General features: G+C 36.9%; 2 protein-coding genes and 1 long non-coding RNA gene across 5 annotated transcripts; all 3 read left to right on the top strand.

Moving 5' to 3' along the window:
* The first annotated feature begins 536 nt into the window (after window positions 1-536).
* Window positions 537-3,251, top strand: LOC119996080 (probable glycosyltransferase At3g07620). The gene is made up of 3 exons (XM_038842590.1): window positions 537-916; window positions 2,065-2,663; window positions 3,061-3,251. The coding sequence occupies exons 1-3, from the start codon at window positions 773-775 to the stop codon at window positions 3,095-3,097; spliced, it is 780 nt and encodes a 259-aa protein (XP_038698518.1). The 5' UTR covers window positions 537-772; the 3' UTR covers window positions 3,098-3,251.
* A 108-nt stretch (window positions 3,252-3,359) lies between these two features.
* On the top strand, window positions 3,360-5,177 carry LOC119996081. 2 transcript variants are annotated; one of them, XR_005467794.1, is made up of 3 exons: window positions 3,360-3,445; window positions 3,672-3,735; window positions 3,818-5,177. It is a non-coding gene; the product is annotated as an uncharacterized LOC119996081 (long non-coding RNA). The 2 variants fall into 2 exon arrangements; XR_005467795.1 differs by lacking the exon at window positions 3,672-3,735.
* Window positions 5,178-11,751: 6,574 nt separating this feature from the next.
* LOC119995798 (probable glycosyltransferase At5g03795) lies at window positions 11,752-14,684 on the top strand. 2 transcript variants are annotated; one of them, XM_038842238.1, is made up of 3 exons: window positions 11,752-12,162; window positions 13,330-13,897; window positions 14,023-14,684. In XM_038842238.1, the coding sequence occupies exons 1-3, from the start codon at window positions 11,796-11,798 to the stop codon at window positions 14,528-14,530; spliced, it is 1,443 nt and encodes a 480-aa protein (XP_038698166.1). In that variant the 5' UTR covers window positions 11,752-11,795; the 3' UTR covers window positions 14,531-14,684. The 2 variants fall into 2 exon arrangements, with proteins under 2 accessions (XP_038698166.1, XP_038698167.1); XM_038842239.1 differs by having other exon boundaries at window positions 11,886-12,162; window positions 13,299-13,897.
* The last annotated feature ends 694 nt before the right edge of the window (window positions 14,685-15,378 follow it).

The raw sequence follows: 15,378 nt of genomic DNA, 5'->3' as shown, positions 1-15,378 counted from the left end.
CAAAATCCCCTACATAGTGTAACAAAGTGATCAGTGGTATTATGATGTGATTACTCAATTTTATAACTAATTGGCTAAATAAATTATTACATTGTAATTGAATCATCCAATTAATTAGTGTATTGTTATGTAATCCATTAGCCTATGGTACTGTAATATAATTACAATAATTTGAGTGATAGTTTATTTGGTGAATTTATTTGGATTCAAAACTATATGAACTTCGGAGATCATGAGTTTGATTCCTACTAGGAACAATACCGTTACGACTATTGACTGGGCTCTGACCCAACTTACCCCGTCCGAGCGGAATTGGAGCCCCCAATCCCCTTTAGCAAAGCAAACAAAACATGAATTAGGGTTGATGACAAAATGGTGGTATATTTTGTAAATTTAAGAATATAAAACAAGACAAATCAAAATTCTAGGATAAAAATGAGAAAACTTGCAAATTTGAAGGATATAATCATAAATAAGTAAAAAGGAGAATCAGATGTGGTACATTTTCATTCCATGGGTAGCCTAAACTGGAGACTCTGTGTTCTCTCCATGGCAAACTCGTCCTTCCTTCTCCACTACTACAATAACCGGAGACTCTCGGCCTCGTCTCGGTCCTTCTTCTTTATACCCACAACTTTGGCTCTCTTAACCTCTCTCTTCATTCTCTTGTACATTTACACTACTTCTAATCTCTTCACCTATCACCACCAACACCATCGCCATATTCACCTAAAGCCTCCACTTGATTCCTCTTCGATCGCTCGTTCGACCCATGGAAGATCGATCCCAATTTCGGTACAAAATGGGTCTATCAATTTATACACGAATTCCCAAAAAGGAGCTCCCTTGGTGGAAGATGGGAGTGATGGAAATGTTGGGAGTCAACGATCTTCAAGGGTTCCGTTTCACTCAACTGGTATGTGAACTTTTGGTATTGGGTATCTTCTGTAGCCGCTCACTTTGCTTGTTCTTGTGATAATTTACTTGTTCTTATGATGAATTATGGCTTGGTCAATGTTGAGTTTTGTGCTAGAGGGTGTTGATGAGTTGTTGAATTTCATTGATACTTTAGGGGCTGACGAGTGTTGAAGTAAATCCCCTAAACATTTACCTGAATATTTAGTTAGAAATTACGGCTGTAGATGCCTTTTCTTGTAAGGAATTGATGCCAAAAGCCCTTAGAAACTTGAGTTTGTTGCTCATAGACGTGATGAATCTTCCATGTTGGGTAGGAATCCTTGAGTGTACCTGAGGGTCTCTAGAGGCGTGCATGGTTATTGATTAGTTGTTGACGAATTATGGCGAATTTTGATTTCTCTTGCAATGGTTATTGATTAGTTGTTGATGATGTTTGATACCTTTACTGGGATTGTGCATTAATGGTTATCCTTGGAGTTGAAACTGTGGTGAGATGTATCAATTTTGAGCCTTTCGCCTGTAAGTATTTTTCATGCTTAGCGAATTCCCTGTATTTTATAGACATATTTTAATCGGGGTTAAAGTTTAGTTGAAATGTACTCGAGGGGATCTTCTGTTGTGCTATAGTTGATATTTTCATACAATTAGTTGTCGTGTAATCTTTAGAAATTCAGCAATATCCTTCTAAAATCTTGATTATCAAATAGGCGGGACGTGCACCAACTAAGCCATCATCATTATGAGCATCATGAATGAGGATGAGTCTGTACTGTGTAGAGTTGAAATGTCGAGTACTCTTTGCTTACATGTATTGTCATATTTTTCCACTTTCTTCACAAGCAACACAAGGATGATGTACCCCTTCTGCATATTCAGCAAGTGGACCACTTCTTCATCTTTCACATGAACGTCATATGTTTTTGTGCACAGTATGAAGAATTTAGTAATCCAGTATAGTTAGTTACTTAGTTTGAATGTCCATAGATGTGTCTTTGCTAATGATTTGGAATAAAATGATTAGACATAATCTTATTACTCAACCCGACATATGAGACTACTTTCTTAACCAGATTTTGGCATAGGTTGGGGTATAGTGCAGGTAAAGAAAATTTCAGTCATGTTTAAACTTTAATATCTTAACAACAGGATCTGGAAAATGTTGGTTTTTATGGTTCAGGAGAATTTTTCAGTTACAACGAGGTGTTCCATGACAAAGATATCTTTCTGGAAGACTATAAAGAAATGAATAGGAGCTTTAAGATATATGTTTATCCTCACAGGAGAAATGATAGCTTTGCAAATGCACTCTTGCCGGTGGATTTTGAACCTGGGGGTAATTATGCCAGTGAAAGTTACTTCAAAAAAGTCCTTATGAAAAGTCACTTTATCACAAAGGATCCAGAAAGGGCAGATCTTTTCTTTCTGCCTTTCTCGATTGCAAGGTTGCGGCATGACCCAAGAATTGGAGTAGGAGGCATCCAAGATTTTATAAGAGATTATATCTTCAACATTAGTCAGAAGTACCCTTACTGGAACCGAACTGGGGGAGCTGATCATTTTTATGTTGCTTGTCATTCCATTGGACGGTCAGCCATGGAGAAAGCAGTCATAGTGCGAGATAATTCCATTCAAGTTGTCTGCTCTTCAAGCTATTTCCTCTCTGGGTACATTACTCATAAGGATGCATCTCTGCCTCAAGTTTGGCCTAGACAAGGAGATCCTCCGAACTTTGCGTCATCTAAAAGGTGATTCTAACTTTTTTTATTCACTTTTCCTTCTCTGAACTTTATATTTGATTTCCGTCGTGTAATTGTGTTGGTAGTGTAAAATTGGTGGCAAATATGTTCATTGAAATAGTCAGTGACAAAGGTTTAAGTACCTCCCCAGCCCCAAAAGGCTTAGTTATAAAAAACAGTTTGATTAACACCTAAAACCTAGGAATATTATGTTTAGTAAAAAAAGTTTGATTAAGCTTCTGTGTTCTTTTAAATTTTTATTTCTGGTTCTTCACATGAAAGCTGTTACCGAATCTCTCTTTTGTTTCTCATAGCAATGGTAAATCTCTTATTGCTCTAATTCGGATTTTCTGTATTTGTTGACATTAGGGTTTCAATTGTGATTATTCTCTTCTTCCATTTGTAGTTTCAAAAGGAGAAAACGAGGGGAAGACAATAGTTAAAAACTGCATCTAATTGTGGACGTTGATCTTCGAGAGAAAGGCTAGCAGACTACTTTGAGTGTCAGCTCTGACAGGTGGTCTTCCCTGTGCCGGGAAATTGAAAACCTGAACTAGAGCATGTATATAGCTACAGACATACCTCAAGTGCTGGCATGACCGGCCTCCCTGTGCCGGGAACTTGAAAACCTGAACTAGAGCATGGTATCCAGTGCCGCGGCATGTTGTGCCAGATAAAATTGAGTGGGAACTGCTCATTTGTTTTCTTTCGGGCTTTCAATTGCAGATACATCACCGGCTTATATGAAATTTAAAATCCCAGAAGCTTTTGCATCTCTTTCTCCCCCCATGGTAAGCTCTAAAATCAACTGATGTTTGTCTTCCTTTTTTTATTGCATGTCAATCAATTTTGCTTGGTATGAGTGCATGAATTCTGCAACAAATTCTCTGTTTATCTTCCTCTTTCTGTAGTGTTATAAAAAAGTGATCTGTGGGATTCGACAGCTGATTTTTTTGCCAAAAATTTCATTAGTTGGGCATTAGGCTAATATCGACAGTTACAATTTCATATGCGCAGAAACAGGAATGCCTGTCAGCATCATAAGGAAAAAAGTGAACAGTTAATCTTCAAAGAAGAAAATGTAGGTTACCCACATCAATATTCTAGAATTAACCATATTGATATTACACTGTTGGTTAACAGTCTTTTACCTCTGATGGCAGTGGAATATGCATGCATGGAAGTATAATTTAAGAATGAAGTTCCTTCTCTTGCGAACTCATATACCCAGCCAGGTTATTCCTTGCAAACATATCTGAATGCATAGATACGCATCTTGAACTAGAAGGGAGCAAAATCTGGGACAAGAAGGTCTCCAACACTTCGAGTTGATCCAACAAACTCAGATGGGCATGAAGAACTAGAAGTTACAGTATTGTGATAGCTGACTGGTTTCCCACTACCGGAGATTCCAATGGATTCAATATGTGGTGATGGAACCAAAACCTTTAAATTCAATATATGGTTTCCCACTACTGGTTTCCCTCTACTGTCAACAGCTACAAAACATCTTTTCATGCCTTTCCTCTCTTCATCGTTCAATAAGCTTTCTCTCTCCACAGGCTTCCTGAGGAGCTTTTCTCTCATTAGTCTCTCTTGCTTTGCCATGTCAAATTCTGGGTATACAATTTGACAGGGTAAAGCAAGAGAGACTAATGAGAGAAAAGCCCTCAAGATACCTATAGATAGTGAAAGCTTATTGAATGATGAAGAGAGAGAAAGGCGTGTAAAGATGTTTTGGAGTTGTTGACAGTGTGGAAAATGTTCTGCAATTCGAAAAAAATTAGAGTTTGAACTCTGATATGGCTGAACCTGATTTGCCTCAAGAATTCAGGCAGCGAATAATGGAGTTGGAAGGCATTGATATAGTGTTGGTACTTCAAAAGGAGCTCTTCAAGACTGACGTAAGCAAGGATCAAACTCGTTTCTCAATTTCAAAGAACCAAGTCAAGAATATGTTTCTCATAACAGATCAAGAGATGAGAATACATAAACATGATGCCAAGAAATGGATGACTATAGAAGTACTACTGATCGAACCAGATCTTCAAGAGAGTAGGCTGAATCTCAAAATATGGGATATGAAGAAGGTATCAGGAAGCAGCAACTCACCTTATGTCCTAGTAGGCGGCTGGTATCCAATTGCAAAGAGAAATGACTTGAAGGTAAATGATCTTGTTCAATTATGGGCATTTTGAAGAGGCTCAGAACTCTGTTTTGCTCTTGTGGTTGTGCAAATAGCACAAGTTGAAGATGGAAACAACAGCAGCAATGCAGATGGTGCAAGCACAAGTTAGAAGACCACTAGAATTATCTGAATGATTTTCAGTGTGTAGTTTCATTAGAATCACCCGTTTGAATGTAAATTAATATAATCTGAGTTAACCGAGTCAAAGAGAGGCCTTGAAAATTATTTGCTTTTGATTTCTTCTCTCTGTATTATGAGGCGTGCATTTAGATGACTAACATATCATACAGTTTTTTATTTGAGATTAATATATAAGAGGATTGCAGTTACTAAAATGGACTATATTCTTGTCTTCGTTCATACATACATGTCATAGATTATTAATATATATCTGTATGACTGTATGCATCTGCAATTATATGTTCTCATGATGTATACATTTCTCTCTTGGGATAAAGTGATTATGCTGGTCGTGCTATTTAATTATGTTCATGCAGGTATTAGTATCCAGGTAACTCATGAAAATAGATAAGCTTTCCGAGTAAGAAATTTTTAGAGATATGTAGGTTTTTCTGAATGCATGTTCTGCAAAAGAGGAAGCATTTGTGAGTTCACATCTTTTATGATCAGTCAGCAACTCAGCATTTGAGTCAGATTTGCAATTGGTATTTGTGGCTTTATTTGGAGTTAAGCTTAGGATTCTGTCAAAACATGTTTTACTGCATTTATGTCCAGCAAATACTTGGCTAAACGGCGTTTCTTTTTTTTGGGTTTTTGGCCTGAAGACTAGACTATGTTAATTAATGTGGTCTGGATCATCCTTATGACTAGAATGACATTCTTTTTGCTGTTTTTGCCAATCACCGCTTAGGGAAAAACTCGTCTTTTTGCCCTAATCATTGATTAGCAAGCATATTAATTTTGGTTGATGAAGTTCCACTGTTCTAGCATTTCCCGAGTCAATCTTAAGCAAGTTTAAATGGGTACTTCATAATATTGAAGAAGAAGAGAAAGAAGGCGCACTGGGAAGTCACAATTGAGAAGCTGGCACTTGCTTTTGGGCTTCTTTATACTTCTACGGGGATGTGAGAAACAGTGAGCGACTACGATTTCTCGGGAGACTCTGAGAGAGCGTCTGACCGACTGCGATTCTACAATGTTTGAAGGTGAGAGACGCCAAGGCGGTGAGAGTTAGATTGAGAGGCAAATGAGCGCAGGGCAGAGCTAGAATTACATTGCACCTCTTATTTTATTCTAGAAGACTATAACACTCTGAAAGTATGAATAAAGTGATATTGTGTTTGGTTTGCAGGTCGGATCATGAAGAAGAAGATCAGAAAGAAGATGAGGAAGAAGAAAGGACTCGGAGAGATGGAGAAGAAAAATATGAGATATGAGAAAGCCCAAAGAGAACTAGGGCAAAAACCAACGAGCCCACATCAAGAAGTTTTATAGAAGGGAACCGTTATTTACACACGAACTTGGACTCTCTACACACACTTGTTTAATACGTCCAATTTTTTTTTCTCAATACACACATTAAATTTCCCAAATTACCTTTCCTACATATTAATTACAATTACATAACCTCATTCACATTTTAGAAAGATTAGCAGTTCCGAAAAAATTCAAACTGGACATGTTTTGAGTATAAAATAATTGATCATCAAATCAAACACACAATAGAATTTGGTTTAGTCTCATCTCCATTATTTTTTTGATAAAAGACGCAGACTTTTATTAGAAAGGAAAGAGAACAGATTAAGGAGAAGGACGAACGCAGCTAGGCTACATATCTAACCAGGAAACAAGCATTATAGGCATGTCAACACCCTTTTTATCCAAGGAATCAATCACACTGTTTGCCTCTCTCAAAACATGCTGAAAGGAGACAGGTAACGTGATTTTGCAGATTGAAGATGGCATGTAAATCCTGGTCTAATCGTCAAGGGATAGAAAGACTTCTTTGAGATCCAGGTGATGGCGTTTAAAGAGTCCGACTCCACTAGGAAACTACAAGCTTCATTTGAGTTGCGATCGACGCAGAGTTGGAGAGCTATTGGTATTGCCTGAAGTTCAGCAGCGGTAGAGTCAGCGCAGCCGATGCACACCTCCAATGCCAGCGTTACTGCCAATTGAAAACAAAATTAGGGAGATGGGTTTAATATACAGGACAAGCTTGTTTGCTTGGTCAATTTGGCAACCATATATAGCATGTTTCGTCCCTATCTCTCTTTCTTCTTGCTGCCATGAATTTACAGAGTTTTTGGAAGTAGAAAAAGTTAATAGGTTTTAAGGTAATTTCATATAAAATAAATTGGTAAACCTAATTTTTTAAAAAAAAATTGTGAACCGCTCTCTTTATAGAATCTAAAACATTGACACAAAGTTGAGAGGGGTAGCTGCGCACCATGGACGGAAACAGAGAAAAAGTACAGCCCAGTGCAGTCCCCTCTCTCCGCCCCTGAATGAGAGAATGAGAATCAAATACATTTTGACTTGTTTACGTGTTGGGTTTATCCCAAAATCTTGGCCACCGATTCAAACAATCAATGGTCAAAATAATAGTAGTAATATATTTATAACTATAATTAAATATTTATTAAATAAATATAATTAAATTCGGTCAGTTCGATTTTAACATAATGAATTTTTTTATAAAATTGAAAACCAAACGTAAATTTTTTAAAATTTATATGAAAAATTGAACGGTCAATTTTTTTATTAACTTTTATTAGCATAAACAACCTAACTACCAATCATGAAGAAAACAACCAGATTCTCCCGCCAGAGAATACGCGCTGCAATTAACCACCATGGAAGTGTCCCTAGAGTTAGGCGCACCATGGCCGTTCATTGGCTAATTTGGTTGGCCGAAAAAGCCACTGGAGGAAGATCCGATTTGGGTGTCAAATGGGGAAGATGAGGGTATTTCTATCAATAAAACAAATGTTTGTGACTTTTTGCCCTTTACGAAATATTGTTTTAATCTTTATGTATCTTATCGAATAAAACTTATTTCCATCCATTTATTTCCATAAGCGCAAAAGATAGAGAGATGTTTTCAATATGGGTTCAAAACATGCAGAAAAATTCACTCAGGAAACGCTAGAACAGTGGTACTTCATCAGCCAAAATTAATCTTTGACTTGCCAATCACTGATAAGGGCAAAAAGACACAGTTTTTCCCTAATCAGTTATTTGCAAAACAGCAAAAAGAATGCCACTCTAGTCATCCAAGAATGATCCAGAGTCCAGACCACATTAATTGACGTAGTCTAGTCTTCAGGCTTGTTTAGCCAAGTATTTGCTGAACATAAATGCAGTAAAGCATGTCTCTTGACAGAATCCTAAGCTTAACTCCAAAAGAAGGAACAAATACAAAATGCAAAATTGCAAATCTAACTGAAATGCTGAGTTGCTGACTGATCATGCATGCAAATATATGAACTCAGAAAGGCCTTCCTCTTTTGCAGAACATGCTTTCAGAGAAACCCAGACATCTCTACAAATTTCATACTTGAAAGGCTCATCTGTTTTCATGTGTTACCTGGATACTAATACCTGCATGAACATGATTATATAGCATGACCAGTGCAGATTCATACATACATAGATATATATATTAACATTCTATAACATGTATATGTGAAACTGTAATCCTCTTATTTATTAATCTCAAACCAAAAAGTTAATGACATGTTAGTCATCTAAATGCAGGCCTCATTTATCACAAGTTATAATCAAAAGCAAAAGAAATAATTTCTAAGGCCTCTCTTAATTTACATTCAAAAGGGTAATTCTAATGAAACTACTCATTGTAAACTATTCAGATAATTCTAGTGGTCTTTCAACTTGTTCTTGCGCCATCTGCATCTGCATTGCTGCTGTTGTTTCCATCTTCAATTTGTGCTCTTTGCACAACCACAAGAGCAAAACAGAGTTCCGCACATCTTCGAAATGCCCATAATTGAACAAGATCATTTAACTTCAAGTGATTTCTCTTTGCAATTGGGTACCAGCCGCCTACTAGGACATAAGATGAGTTGCTGCTTCCTGATGCCTTCTTCATATCCCATATTTTGAATTTTAGTGTACTCTCTTGAAGATCTGGTTGGATCAGTAGTACTTCTATAGCCAGCCATTTCTTGCCATCATGTGTATGGATTCTCTTCTCTTCATCCATTGTAAGAAACGTATTCTTGACTTGGTTCTTCGGAATTGAGAAACGAGTTTGATCCTTGCTTACGTCAGTCTTGAAGAGCTTCTTTTGAAGTACCAACACTACATTAGTGCCTCCCAACTCCATTATTCGCTGCTTAAATTCTTGAGGCAAATCAGCTTCAGCTGTATCAGATTTCAAACTCTTATTTGTCTTGAATTTCAGAATAGGTCCTACACTGTCAACAACTTCAAAACTTCTTTTCATGCATTTATTCTCTTCATCGTCCAATAAGCTTTCACCCTCTATAGGCCTCTTGAGGAGCTTTTCTCTCATTAATCTCTCTTGCTTTGCTCTGTCAAATTCTGGGTATGCACTTTCCTTCCTCAAGGACTTATCCCCAAGGACCCCAACTAGACACTCTTTCATGAGCATATTAGGCGTTGGATCAGACCCCAAGCTCATCTTCTGCTTCTTGAAGTTCAAAGCATGTAATTCGCTTTCAACAGCCTCGAAGCTCATTTTCCTCTCATTCTTCTCATCTTCATCCACCACAACCGGCCTCTTGAGGAGCTTTTCTCTCGTTAGTCTCTCTTGCTTTGCCCTGTCAAATTCTGGATATGCACTTTCCTTCCTCAAGGACTTATCTCCAAGTAGTAGCCATTCTTTCATGAGCATATCAGGTGTTGGATCAGACCCCAAGCTCTTCTTCTGCTTCTGGAAGATCAAAGCATGTAATTCACTTTCAAAAGCTTTGAAGCTCCTCTTCCTGTTATTCTTCTCATCTTCATCCACCACCATCGGCCTCTTGAGGAGTTTCTCCCTCATTAACCTTGCTTTATCACAATCTACACCCACAAATTCCTTCCTGATAGACTCATCCCCAACTAAGCAATCTTTCACACGCACATCAACACAACTTTTGCCCATAAGTTCTTCACCCTTCTTGAACACACCAAAGGAGAATCGGATAGAACTAGTGAGGAACCCATCACCAGAAACCTCGTCTTTTCGAGATGAGTTTTCTCTAACAACAGAGGACACATTAGAGCAGTATGTAACATGAGTTCTCACAGATTTCTTCCCAACAAAATCAGTTTGGGTTTCTCTCATTCCGGGTCCATCAACCTTGACGGACTTTCCTTGTTGAACTAAAATTTCTCTCCTCAAAAACTCAGTTGGGGTTTCATCGGAAAACCAACCTCTCTTTCTCTCGGACAATTCATCAGATGGTTGAGAGACATACCAGGTGGACGTAGGTTTCTTAGGCGAAGAAAACCAATTCTCCAGAGACTCAGAATTTGATTGCTCCTTCTCCCTCTCCAGTCTCTTTTCTCTCTCAAATTTCTCACTTGCAACTGCTGCAACCTCTAACAAGACGTCAAAGGGATTCAAGTCTTCCTTCATCTCTCTCCCGTCAAAATCTTCCACACTCAACATCTTCAACACTAAAGTATTCCTCTTTCACAGTCAGTCAATCAAGAAGAACAAGAACTTATATGGAAATCCTTATTTTTGTGAGAGATTTCAGAGAAATAAGAACTCTGCGTAGGTTTCCTGATTCCCTACACATATTTAAACCAAAAAACTTACTTGCAATTGAAGTAACCGAACTCTTCCCCCAACTGGGTTCGGAGATATTTAAATTTTGAGATCATAGAATCTTTTTGCAGTGATTTGCGGAGACTTCGTGCCGTTCAACCTCGTTTCATCTTTGGTTCTCCGATTTTGTTCATGGATCGACTTCAGAAGTTCACTCCTATTTGACCGTTAAGACTTCAGTCCTAGTCAGTCAATAAATATGTTAATTTTCGTTTTTTGTTTTAAAATTAGGGTGAAAATATAAAAGGAAAACACACAAGTGCGCCTTCAAAGAAGATAAAATAGTAGTTTTCTTTTAATTAGTAATTACTCAATATTATCATTATTAGTGTATTTTTAATAGGTTAACTAATTAGTGAATAATTTTTTTTTTCATTAGTGAATATATGAATTATATATAATATAATTATAATTATAGTGTCACTATTTACTAATATTAATTTATTGACTAGTGCTATTTTGTTAATGTATTAAGCTAATTGTAACATAGTTATAATATATAAATAGTTATATGTTATTTAATCAATTATTTGAGTGGTAGTATTATAATGTAGTCAGTTAATCTTATAATCTATTAACTAGAACAATCTTGTGATTATTTCACTAATGCAATTTATCTAATTTAATCAAAAGCCCCTACATAGTGTAACAAAGTGATCAGTGGTATTATGATGTGATTACTCAATTTTATAACAAATTGGCTAAATAAATTATTACATTGTAATTGAATCATCCAACTAATTAGTGTATTGTTATTTAATACGTTAACCTATGGTATTGTAATATAATTCCAATAACTTGAGTGATAGCTTATTTGATGAATTTATTTGGATCCAAAACTATATAGATTTCGGAGATTACGAGTTTGATTCTCACTAAGAACAATATCATTATGACTATTCACTGGGTTCTGCTCCAACTTACCCCGTCCAATCGGAATTGGAGTTGGAACCGGAGCCCCCAAATCCCCTTTACCAAAGCAAACAAAACATGAATTATTAGGGTTGATGACAAAATGGTGGTATATTTTGTAAATTTAAGAACATAAAACAAGACAAATCAAAATTCAAGGATAAAAATGAGAAAACTTGCAAATTTGAAGGATATAATCATAAATAAGAAAAAAAAGAGAATCAGATGTGGTACATTCCATGAGTAGCCTAAACTGGAGAGACTCTGTGTTCTCTCCATGGCAAACTCGTCCTTCCTTTTCCACTACTACAATCACCGGAGACTCTCGGCCTCGTCTCGGTCCTTCTTCTTTATACCCACAACTTTGGCTCTCTTAACCTCTCTTTTCATTCTCTTGTACATTTACACTACTTCTAATCTCTTCACCTATCACCACCAACACCATCGCCATATTCGCCTAAAGCCTCCACTTGATTCCTCTTCAATCGCTCGTTCGACCCATGGAAGATCGATCCCAATTTCGGTACAAAATGGGTCTATCAATTTATACACGAATTCCCAAAAAGGAGCTCCCTTGGTGGAAGATGGGAGTGATGGAAATGTTGGGAGTCAACGGTCTTCAAGGGTTCCGTTTCCCTCAACTGGTATGTGAACTTTTGGTATTGGGTATTTTGTGTAGCCGCTCACTTTGCTTGTTCTTATGATGATTTACTTGTTCTTATGATGAATGATGGCTTGTGAATGTTGAGTTTTGTGCTAGTGGGTGTTGATGAGTTGTTGAATTTCATTGATACTTTAGGGGGATGAGTGTTGACGTAAATCCCCTAAACATTTACCTGAATATTTAGTTAGAAATCACGGCTATAGATGCTTTTTCTTGTAAGGAATTGATGCCAAAAGCCCTTAGAAACTTGAGTTTGTTGCTCATAGACGTGATGAATCTTCCATGTTGGGTAGGAATGCTTGAGTGTACCTGAGGGTCTCTAGAGGCGTGCATTGTTATTGATTAGTTGTTTACGAATTATGGCGAATTTTGATTTCTCTTGCAATGGTTATTGATTAATTGTTGACGATGTTTGATACCTTTACTGGGATTGTGCATTAATGGTTATCCTTGGAGTTGAACTGTGGTGAGATGTGTCAATTTTGAGCCTTTCGCCTATAAGTAATTTTCATGCTTAGTAAATTCCCTGTATTTTATAGACATATTTTAATTGGGGTTAAAGTTTAGTTGAAATGTACTTGAGGGGATCTTCTGTAGTGCTATAGTTGATATTTTCATACAATTTGTTGTCGTGTAATCTTTAGAAATTCAGCAATATCCTTCTAAAATCTTGATTATCAAATAGGCGGGAAGTGCACCAACTAAGCCATCATCATTATGAGCATCATGAATGAAGATGAGTCTGTGCTCTGTAGAGTTGAAATGTCGAGTACTCTTTGCTTACATGTATTGTCATATTTTTTCACTTTCTTCACAAGCAACATAAGGATGATGTACCCCTTCTGCATATTCAGCAAGCAGACCACTTCTTCATCTTTCACATGAACGTCATATGTTTTTCTGCACAGTATGAAGAATTTAGTAATCCAGTATAGTTAGTTTGAATGTCCAGAGATGTGTCTTTGCTAATGACTTGGAATAAAATGATTAGACATAATCTTATAACTCAACCCGACATATGAGACTACTTTCTTAACCAGATTTTGGCATAGGTTGGGGTATAGTGCAGTTAAAGAAAATTTCAGTCATGTTTAAACTTTAATGTCTTAACAACAGGATCTGGAAAATGTTGGTTTTTATGATTCAGGAGAATTTGTCAGTTACAACGAGGTGTTCCATGACAAAGATATCTTTCTGGAAGACTATAAAGAAATGAATAGGAGCTTTAAGATATATGTTTATCCTCACAGGAGAAATGATAGCTTTGCAAATGCACTCTTGCCGGTGGATTTTGAACCTGGGGGTAATTATGCCAGTGAAAGTTACTTCAAAAAAGTCCTCATGAAAAGTCACTTTATCACAAAGGATCCAGAAAGGGCAGATCTTTTCTTTCTGCCTTTCTCGATTGCAAGGTTGCGGCATGACCCAAGAATTGGAGTAGGAGGCATCCAAGATTTTATAAGAGATTATATCTTCAACATTAGTCAGAAGTACCCTTACTGGAACCGAACTGGGGGAGCTGATCATTTTTATGTTGCTTGTCATTCCATTGGACGGTCAGCCATGGAGAAAGCAGTCATAGTGCGATATAATTCCATTCAAGTTGTCTGCTCGTCAAGCTATTTCCTCTCTGGGTACATTACTCATAAGGATGCATCTCTGCCTCAAGTTTGGCCTAGACAAGGAGATCCTCCGAACTTTGCGTCATCTAAAAGGTGATTGGAGCATCTTTTTATTCTAACTGTTTTGTGTATTGTCATTTTTGTTCTTCATACTCTAAAAAATCTCTATAGAATCATTAATATAGTATGCATCATGACTTATCATCATGCTATTACAGGAAAAAGCTCGCATTCTTTGCTGGATCGATCAACTCTCCTGTACGTGAAAAACTTATTCAAGTTTGGGGAAATGACTCCGAAATCTCTGCCCACTTTGGCCGGCTTAAGACACCTTACGCGGATGAGCTACTGCAAAGCAAGTTCTGCCTCCATGTCAAAGGCTTTGAAGTAAACACAGCTCGTATTGCTGATTCACTATATTACGGGTGTGTTCCAGTGATCATCGCCAATCACTATGATCTACCATTCGCTGACATACTCAACTGGCAGAGCTTCGCAGTCATTGTTGCCACTTTAGATATCCCATTACTCAAGAAAATCCTCAAAGGAATAACCTTTTCCCAATATCTGATGCTGCAAAGAAATGTGTTAGAAGTACGAAAACATTTTCAGTGGCACCTTTCACCGGTCAATTATGATGCATTCTACACGGTTATGTATGAGTTATGGCTTCGACGTAGCTCAACGAGGGTTCCATTAAGTGCTTCTGCAGATTTCAATGGATGATTTCTTCCTCTGTATTCTGTATATTGGCGTGCCATACTGAATGAAGCCTTTGTAAATGACACACTGATTTGTTTGCTCCCAAAGCTGAACTGGGATATATATATTTGATTTGTTTTAAATCCACATTTTTTGCAATAAAACTCCAAATTGATTTTGAAGTTCTTAATTCTTTGGTTACAAGCAAAGCTTGATCTAGATGGCCTATTTTTTTTAGTATTTCCAATGCTGCTTCTTGCTTAATCTGCAAGTTTTAATGTCTTATTAAAAATCAAATATTTGAGCTTTGAAGCCATTTTTCATACCTTAAAGAAGCCATTTCAAAAATGGTTCAAAATACAAAATATAAATTGATATTTAGGCAATAAATGTCATTAAAATTGTGTCAATATTGTGATACTTTACTGGGTATTTTTCCCCCCTAGCTGACATTCAGTGTATGTTCTTAATGTTACCATAAAATCATATTTTCCAGAATTTTCACTGTGAACTAAATATGTTCCAAAATAAGGTCTTTTCTCTAAAACACCTAAACATAAATAAACACACCATTTCTTTCATCTGCAAAAAAAGAGAGAGAGAGAGAGCAAATTTAATGTGGGCTCTGCCTGAGAGTTTTCTTTAGGGTTTTGCTTGGATTTGAAAAATGAGGGGTTAAGGAAGGGGTAGTTAACTTAAGAGACAAGCTCTTATGTGAGGGAGACAACCATTACTGACCTTTGCTTGGACAGAAAGAGAGTTAACTTAAAAACGAGTCATTTACTTATATGTGATCATATCTAATCTAGTACTCTATAAATTAATATGAAAATTGAAGGGACAAATATGAAATAAAAATTAAATAATTTCTC

This window comes from Tripterygium wilfordii, chromosome 4 (assembly GCF_013401445.1).
Source record: "Tripterygium wilfordii isolate XIE 37 chromosome 4, ASM1340144v1, whole genome shotgun sequence".
In the NCBI taxonomy this organism is placed as follows: Eukaryota; Viridiplantae; Streptophyta; class Magnoliopsida; order Celastrales; family Celastraceae; genus Tripterygium; species Tripterygium wilfordii.
Note: the sequence above shows the minus strand (reverse complement) of the source record. Positions and strands in the feature narration are given on the sequence as shown.

Bases quoted from the DNA above. Each gene is read 5' to 3' on its own strand.
- LOC119996080 (XM_038842590.1), top strand. From the start codon at position 773: ATGGAAGATCGATCCCAATTTCGGTACAAAATGGGTCTATCAATTTAT. The intron at 917-2,064 runs GTATGTGAACTT...TCTTAACAACAG, and splicing joins GGTTCCGTTTCACTCAACTG to GATCTGGAAAATGTTGGTTT. The intron at 2,664-3,060 runs GTGATTCTAACT...TTCCATTTGTAG, and splicing joins AACTTTGCGTCATCTAAAAG to TTTCAAAAGGAGAAAACGAG.
- LOC119995798 (XM_038842238.1), top strand. From the start codon at position 11,796: ATGGCAAACTCGTCCTTCCTTTTCCACTACTACAATCACCGGAGACTC. The intron at 12,163-13,329 runs GTATGTGAACTT...TTTATGATTCAG, and splicing joins GGTTCCGTTTCCCTCAACTG to GAGAATTTGTCAGTTACAAC. The intron at 13,898-14,022 runs GTGATTGGAGCA...ATGCTATTACAG, and splicing joins AACTTTGCGTCATCTAAAAG to GAAAAAGCTCGCATTCTTTG.